Source organism: Bison bison, unplaced genomic scaffold (assembly GCF_000754665.1).
Source record: "Bison bison bison isolate TAMUID 2011002044 unplaced genomic scaffold, Bison_UMD1.0 scf7180017864195, whole genome shotgun sequence".
NCBI lineage: Eukaryota > Metazoa > Chordata > Mammalia > Artiodactyla > Bovidae > Bison > Bison bison.
In genome coordinates this window covers 266,137-274,504 of record NW_011494767.1, presented here as the reverse complement: position 1 = coordinate 274,504, position 8,368 = coordinate 266,137, and the positions used below count along the sequence as shown (strand labels likewise).

Here is an 8,368-nt window from a genome sequence, read left to right as displayed (position 1 = left end):
ATAGGGATTGCATTGCATCTGTAGATTGCTTTGGGTAGCATGGCCATTTTAACAGTGTTAATTATTCCATTACAAGAGCATGGGAGATCTCTCCATTTCGTTGTATCATCTTTAATTTCTTGCATCAGTATTTCATAGTTTGCAGAGTATAGGTATTTTATTTTATTTCTTGGTTAAGTTTATTCCTAGTTTTTTTTTTTTACTCTTTTTGATATCATTTTAAGTGGGACTTTTTTTTTTTAACTTTTTCTCTCCAATAGTTCATTATTAGAGATTGAGGATATAAATGGTACTAATAAAAGAGTGGGCACTGATGTTCATCGAGAGTTTTGTCTATATCAGAATGGCTTCAGATCCCTTCTTTCCTGCATTATTTCTTTGTCTTCCTAGATTTCCTCAGAGAACTAGGAATGTACTGCACTGTCAAATTATCTTCAAGCCACACTGGGTCAGTGGATAGTAAAGCCCCAGTTTTCTGGACAGCAGCTATTCTTGCCTGTTTCCCTTGTGACCTGGAGTTGAGGTTCCAGGACCCAGAACTGAGCCCAGTCTCATAACCCCAGTGGGAGCTGGCTCACCATGGTCATTGTAGACATGTAGTTGTGCTTTTTTCCCCCATTAAGACTCCTCTATTCTGAAACTTGCTCAACAGAGTATAAAACAGACCAAATGGATAGATGTGATTTTTATCAAACTTATCTCTTTAATGAGCTCTGTGATGAGTTAAACCCATTCATGGTCCTTATTGATACAGAAGTATATATGTGAATGTTCATTTGTATAATTATGAACTTATTTTAATATTCTTGTCTATGTATAAGTCTTAAATTTAGAGAAATCCTTCACATCTTAAATTAACTTTGTCCACACTCTGAAGAGTTTTGAATTTTAGAGAAGCAGAAGAGCCTGCATTTGAGAACTTCTTGGGGGAATTTTAGAAAGGATCTTTCAAACTAGAGTGTTCCTGAAGAAAGCACCCAAGGTACTTGTCATTTATCTGAGAGGTGGAGAAATCTTGGTCATTTTGATCAGAGAGGAGAAAACAGATGAGTTGTAGGTTTCAAGTGCTAAGGCACTTTTGTGGAAAAATGACCTCATGTGCCATGGGACTCATATGGGGGGATGTAGGACCAGTGGTGGAGAAGCCTGGTAGGCTGCAATCCATGGGGTCGCTAAGAGTCGGACACAGCTGAGCGACTTCACTTTCACTTTTCACTTTCATGCATTGGAGAAGGAAATGGCAACCCACTCCAGTGTTCTTGCCTGGAGAATCCCAGGGACAGGGGAGACTGGTGGGCTGCTGTCTATGGGGTTGCACACAGTCGGACACGACTGAAGTGACTTAGCAGTAGTAGCAGGACCAGTGGTATAAGTTAAGGAGGATACATGTTGAGTCAGAACCTGACCATTTGGAACTGGCTCAGAATGAGACCGCCGTCTCTAGAGGAATTTCAGTGGGAGCTCTTTGACTCCTTAGCAGAGCAGTTGGTGATGGGAGGGGACCCAGCATCCAGCTCAGACATTCATCCTGTGACTTTTAAGTCTTCAGATTTGGAAAGTCAGGTTTGGCGCTTGATAGGAACTGATGCCAGAGAAGGCAATGGCACCCCACTCCAGTACTCTTGCCTGGAAAATCCCATGGATGGAGGAGCCTGGTGGGCTGCAGTCCTTGGGGTCGCTAAGAGTCAGACACGACTGAGCGACTTCACTTTCACTTTTCACTTTCATGCATCGGAGAAGGAAATGGCCACCCACTCCAGTATTCTTGCCTGGAGAATCCCAGGAACGGGGGAGCCTGGTGGGCTGCCGTCTGTGGGGTCGCACAGAGTCGGACACGACTGAAGCGACTTAGCAGCAGCAGCAGCAGCAGCAGGAACTGATACATCTCTTTTGTCTTGTTGGTTTCCATCCTATAAGAGTTTTTAAACTGTTTTCAAAGTATCTTTCCAGAAGCCATTTCTGAATTGTGGATCATTTCTCTTGCAGGAGAAAATGCAGAAGTTTCCATGGATGTTTCTCTGGCTTACCGTGATGATATGTTTGCTGAGTGGACTGAAATGGCCCATGAGAGAGTGCCCCGGAAACTCAAATGTACCTTCACCTCCCCCAAGGTAGGGTACCTTGATGTCCTAGTTGATGGGGTTTTTATTTGATTTCCAGGTATGTGGGAACATTTGCTCAGACAGAGTCCTTGTTCCTAAGCATACATGACTCACAAAGATTAGTAGTCACCATCCTTTGTCCTAAAAGAGGGCAATTTAGATATTTCATGTCCCTGCAAAGGAGCAAAGAACAGAAGGAGGAATGTTTGTTTGAAGTGATTTAGTTGTTTCTCTAAAATACCTCCATAAAAATAAGCTCTTTGTTCTTTTGTTAATTAGCTAAAAGTGTTTGAAGAATGTTGCTTAGTTAATTTTAGGTGGGTAAATCTGTTCATATTGGATCAATGCATGTGTCTGCTCTCTGTTTCTTAGGCATCTCTGTTGCCAAAATCAGTGTGCAGGTGTGAAGACTAACAATCCCAGGGAATAAACATCATGGACAAAAAGAAGGGCCTGAGGGAGGAATCTAGTTTCCTTTGTGACCTCAGTCTTTTTGCACATCTGTAGGACTCTCCTTTCTTGGTTCTTCCAGGAAGATTTGTTTAACCACCCAGAGGGAAGAATGTCCCTATCCTGCATTGAGTGTAGGGAGACACTTTCTCTTGGACAAAGGCCTCAGAATCTTGAGGAATTAAAATACAGGGATGGAGTCAGTGGCCCTCAGAGGCCAGTGGGATTTGACTGTATAAGGACCAAATCAGAATTACTGGGTGCCCTTTTCCAGTGCCAAGTGCTGCCCTCAAACATGCCTCCCCAAGATTCTGTCCCACGCACCCTCCCCCACCTGCCAAAGTCTCTGAAGTTGAAATGGAGCCTTAGTTACTGTTACTCATGGTTACTCACATTCCTCAAGAGTGTTGACAGGGAGCACCACCAGCTAGGTGACCTCTGATGTCCCTTCATGGACAGAAATAATCTGATTTTCTTTGCATGAAATGGAGGAGAGGCCAAACTGCACTGAAGCCCATTCCTGATTATGTCGTTTATCACTTGACATCTTCAGGTCAGTTGCTGCTGAAGAATTTGGCTACTTTGTAGTACTTGCTCTGTTGATCGATTTAGTTCTTCACTTTTGCTTACAACTGCAAAGTTGGGTTTTCCTGTGGAATGGTAAGGATAACAGGTTGAAGCCTCTGAGAACCATGCCCCCATCCTGCCCTGAAGAGGACTAAAATGGGGCTGTGCAGGTTCATTACCATTGGTTAAAGGCCTGGATTTGGAGCAAAACACTCCCCAGTGGCTCAGTGGTAAAGAATCTGCCTATAATGCAGGAGATGCGGGTTCAATCCCTAGGTCAGGAAGATCTCCTGAAAAAGGAAATGGCAACCCACTCCAGTATTCTTGCCTGGGAAATCCCATGGATCGAGGAGCCTGGCAGGCTACAGTCCATGAGATCCCAAAAGAGTCGGACATGACCAAGTTCACTAAACAGCAAACAACAAATAACTTGGCTTCAATTCCAGACCATTTCATTTACTGACTGCATTCCCTCAGGCTAGCTTGCTTTATCTGCTCAAGCTTCAGTTTCTCCTTTGCCAAATGAAATAATAATTAATACCTGCCTGTGGAATCTCTGTAAGGACTAGATAACAGAACGAATCTTACCACTTGAATCTAGTCTGGGACATGTTTCACCAGATGGGCCACCAGGACAAAACATATTAACTAAATCGCTCATGGGCCAACCATGCGCCCTACACATAAGCATCTTTTGGGGTACCTGGTATTTGTTAAGTTTCTCTTTCCCTAGGGTTCCTAGATCAGAGCTACGGAAAGTGTGGCCTAAGAATTAACAGCATCAGCATCACCTGGTAGCTTGTAGGAAATGCAGATTTTCAGGTCACACTCCAAACACAAGAATCAAAATTCGCGCAGAACCAAGGAACCTGTGTTTTAATAGGATTTCAATTCCTTCTCTTAAGCTTGATAAAATTTGAAAGTGACTTCAGTAGATCCTTTCCTTAATAATCAAATGTAGGGTCCCCCCCCCCAAATTCATCCAGAATTGTTTTGAGTAGGCCCTTGCTGCTGCTGCTAAGTCACTTCAGTCGTGTCCGACTCTGTGTGACCCCATAGACATCAGCCCACCAGGCTCCTCCGTCCCTGGGATTCTCCAGGCAAGAACACTGGAGTGGGTTGCCATTTCCTTCTCCAATGCATGAAAGTGAAAAGTGAAAGTGAAGTTGCTCAGTCATGTCCGACTCTTAGCAGCCCCATGGACTGCAGCCTACTAGGCTCCTCCGTCCATGGGATTCTCCAGGCAAGAGTACTGGAGTGGGGTGCCATTGCCTTCTCTGTTGAGTAGGCCCTTGGGGGTAATCTGTAGGTGAAAAGGAATGGTAAAGAGGAACTGGAGGTAGCAGAAGAGAGATATGTAATATTTCTAGATCTTTGTATGCAGTGGAGGAAATTAATTAAAACCTTTCTAACTGTTGCTGCAAGTTGATTGCATCATTCAAGGGTAAGACTGGTTGGATGTTTAAAGCTAAAGGATATAAAGCTTTTGCATATGGAATTTCATTCTCAGAAAAAGGGAAAAGTCATTTCTCACCTTACTTAAACTCTTAGAGGGCGCTGAGAAGCAGAGTCAGGGGAGGTTGTTAAGAAGCCTGCAACTGCTTCTTAATGACAGTTGCTTGATTATCTTTAGGATGTGTTGATCCCTTTCAAGAAAGATACTAAACCTTGAAAAGTGTGAAGGAAATGAATCATCAAATCTATGCTTTTTGATTGCAGTGAAATTTAGACTTGAGTCTGAAGATTAAATGAGAAATTGCTTTAAAGCTTTTTAGTCCCTGGTGGATTGTGAAGTTTAAAAAAAAAAAAAGTCAAGTTGCCACCTGCTGTAATTTGTCCTAATTAGCCAGTCTCATGCTGGATTTAGGGGAGGGCTGAGGCGGCTGGGGAAAGGAAAAGGAGGGAGAGAGAGCAGGAAATCTTTCTTTCTAAATGCCCTAAATTCTGGCAGAGGCAGAACCTCAGTGCATAAAGAAAAGTCCCCAGCAGGATATGGTGAATTTGTCTGAGACAGGTAGGACAGGCCAGGATCCCAGGACCCTGTGTGCGTCTCTGATCTGTTGGATTTAAGTAAATCTGTCTCATGTGGTGGTGTTACCCTCTGTGTAGGGACAGGGGAGTGGAAGACAAGGGAGTGGAAGACCCATGAAGGGGCATTAGAAGGAACTCAAGAGATCACATAAATAAACCTTCTTGCTTTACTTTCCCTGGTGGCTCAGATGGTAAAGAATCTGCCTGCAAAATAGGAAATTCAGATTTGATCCCTGGGTCGGGAAGATCCCCTGGAGAAGGGAATAGCTACTCACTCCAGTATTCTTGCCTGGAGAATCCCATGGAGAGAGGAGCCTGGCAGGCTACAATCCATGGAATTGCAAAGAGTTGGACATGAATGAGCGACTAAGTATGCATTCACGCTTTACTTAGAAAGAAAATGAGACCAAATGAGGTGGGTGACCTTCCCCAGCTACCCAGTAAGGGGTGAGGTCAGGACTAGAATTTGAACCTCTTGGCTTGAAGTTCAGTGTCCTCCTTACTGTAGCACAAGGCCTGCCTGCAGGTGTGTCCAAGGCCACAGCATTCCTTTCTTTCTGCTGCATTCACGTGTCCTCCTCCCTATCAGAGCTGGAGGCTGGACTTGCAAGACTCATGTCCTCAACCCAATTCTGCCACGACTTTTGGGACCTTGGGTGAGACACGTGACAACTTGTTTGAAGACAAGTTTTGTTGCCTTCAAACTCAATTTCTGTAAATTAGCTTATTGGAAACACATCAGAATATCCACTTTTTGCTGTTACAAGAGCAGGCAATTAGCCTCCTTAGTTCAGCTTCATCTGAGGCTGAATTAGAGCCTATACTGTATTTTCCGCAATTTTGCAGAGTCCTTCCTGCTTTGATTTATAAGTAGAAGAGAAGGGAGCAGAAGGGAAAGAAAGATCTATACAGACTTATCCAACTTGCAGCTGAGTTTTGGAAAAGAAGGATTCTTTCTACAGAAGAATTTTTAAAATTTCAAATGCCATGTCTAATCAGCTGGTCATTCTGATAAGAGCCCCTAAGATCTTAGAAAATGAAAAACAATCATGATTGATCAATGATGTCTATCATGAGTAGGAAAGGAAAGAGTGGAAGCACGTAAGCCAGATCTGTACCTGCTCTACCTCTGTTTTTGTCATTTGTGTCTTCTGTCCCTGCACGAAGGTCTGTTTATTGCACACTCTTGAGCTCTGACTGTCTAGTAAACCACTCCCCCATCCCCACCCCCAGGATCACAGAGGAACAGACTCCTTCTTATCTTCCTTTCTCCTCTGGACTTTTTGCTCTGAAGATTTACAAAAACTTTTGGAGGCCCTGAGAATTCAAGCTTAGGAATACCAAATTCCATCCCTCCATCACTTCATCAGAAGGTACCAGGCAAACATTAAAGCTGGAATACAAACCCAGCATGAAGGCAGACACTTGTCTGGTCCATTGGGAAAGAATCCTCAGTTGCTGAAGCTCATGCTTCTCTATGCCCATACTTGAGAGCTTCCCCCACCCCTCAGCTAGGCCACAAAGCCTTGTGTCCTGTGGAGTTGGAACAGAATTTCATTTTCAAAAGCAAGCTGTGCCCCTACTCACCAATCTCCCACTGCCATGTGCTGGCTGGTACCTCTTAAACTGCTTGGCAGGAAGTCCAGGAGGCCTTCCTAGCTGTAGTTGTTCAGTTGCCAAGTTATGTCCAACTCTTTGTGACCCCATGGACTACAGCACACCAGGCTTCCCTGTCTCTCGCCATCTCCTGGAGTTTGCCCAAGTTCATGTCCACTGAATCGGTGATGCCATCCAACCATCTCATCTTTTGTCGCCCTCTTCTCCTTCTGCCTTCAATTTTTCCCAGCATCAGGATCTTTTTCCAGTGAGTCCACTGTTTGCATCAGGTGGCCAAAGTATTGGAGCTTCAGCTTCAGCATCAGTCCTTCCAATGAATATTCAGTGTTGATTTCCTTTAAGATTGACTGGTTTGATCTTCTTGCAGTCCAAGGGACTCTTGAGAGTCTTCTCCAGCACCACAGTTTTTCGGTGCTCTGCCTTCTTTATGGTCCAACTCCCACATCCACACGTGACTACTGGAAAGTCCGTATCCTTGACTATACAGATTTTTGTCAGCAAAGTGATGTCTTTGCTTTTTAACACACGTCTAGGTTTGTCATGACTTTCCTGCACAGAAGCAGTCGTCTTCTAATTCATGGCTGCAGTCACTATCTAAAGTGATTTTAGAGCCCGAGAAGAGGAAATATGTCACTGCTTCCACCTTTTCCCCTTCTGTTTGCCATGAAGTGATAGGACTGATGCCATGATCTTAGATTTTTTAAAATTGAGTTTTAAGCCAGCTTTAAAAGGTAAAAAGGACTTCCTAGAAACTGTGTTAAATGTTTATTTAGTTTCTCCTCCCTTCTGCCATTTTGTCTCTTGGGCAGTTAGAAAGATTTAAAGGCATAAAATTCCAAGTGGTCATCTCATTCAACCTAATCTCATTATTCCCCTCATCTCTTTGTATCTTCCCCAAATTCCAAGGCTCTTTGAGTTGCTTCTTCTATTTTTTTGGTCAAATCAATAAAAAGTAGGTATTTCGTGCTTATTGTAGCATCTCCTACAGGCCAAAACTATGTATATTTACATAGTTATTAGTGACCATGATACAAGAATGTGATGGATATTAGCAAGGACTTCCTCCTGAACATTTAAGGAGTTGACTGTTCCACAAAGCTATACAGTATCTGATAGTATGCTGCAAATTAAAAGTTCTTATAGACCAGGCTAGTCTGATGTGAGGCTGTAATAAGGATTGCAGAGCTGAGAAAGGTGTTGAAATAGAAGAAACCCCTGCTCGTTACCTGAGATTTCTGGTTCCACCTCAAATGTGGCTGGGTTTTATTTTGGGGAGGGAGGGTGGCAGCTTATATAAACCCATGTACACTATTACGTGTGGAGAAGGCAATGGCACCCCACTCCAGTACTCTTGCCTGGAAAATCCCATGGACGGAGGAGCCTGGTGGGCTGCAGTCCATGGGGTCGATAAGAGTCGGACACGACTGAGCGACTTCACTTTCACTTTTCACTTTCATGCATTGGAGAAGGAAATGGCAACCCACTCCAGTGTTCTTGCCTGGTGAATCCCAGGACGGGGAGCCTGGTGGGCTGCCGTCTGTGGGGTCTCACAGAGTCGGACACGACTGAAGCGACTTAGCAGCAGCAGCAGCAGCAGCAGG

At 44.0% G+C, this 8,368-nt stretch overlaps 1 protein-coding gene across 1 annotated transcript in view; it reads left to right on the top strand.

Moving 5' to 3' along the window:
* Window positions 1-8,368, top strand: part of WLS (wntless Wnt ligand secretion mediator) — a 119,027-nt gene that overhangs the window by 70,523 nt on the left and 40,136 nt on the right. The window contains exon 3 of the mRNA XM_010844135.1: window positions 1,987-2,111. Coding sequence (XP_010842437.1) covers window positions 1,987-2,111 — 125 coding nt within the window. The remainder of the gene's footprint in view (window positions 1-1,986; window positions 2,112-8,368) is intronic.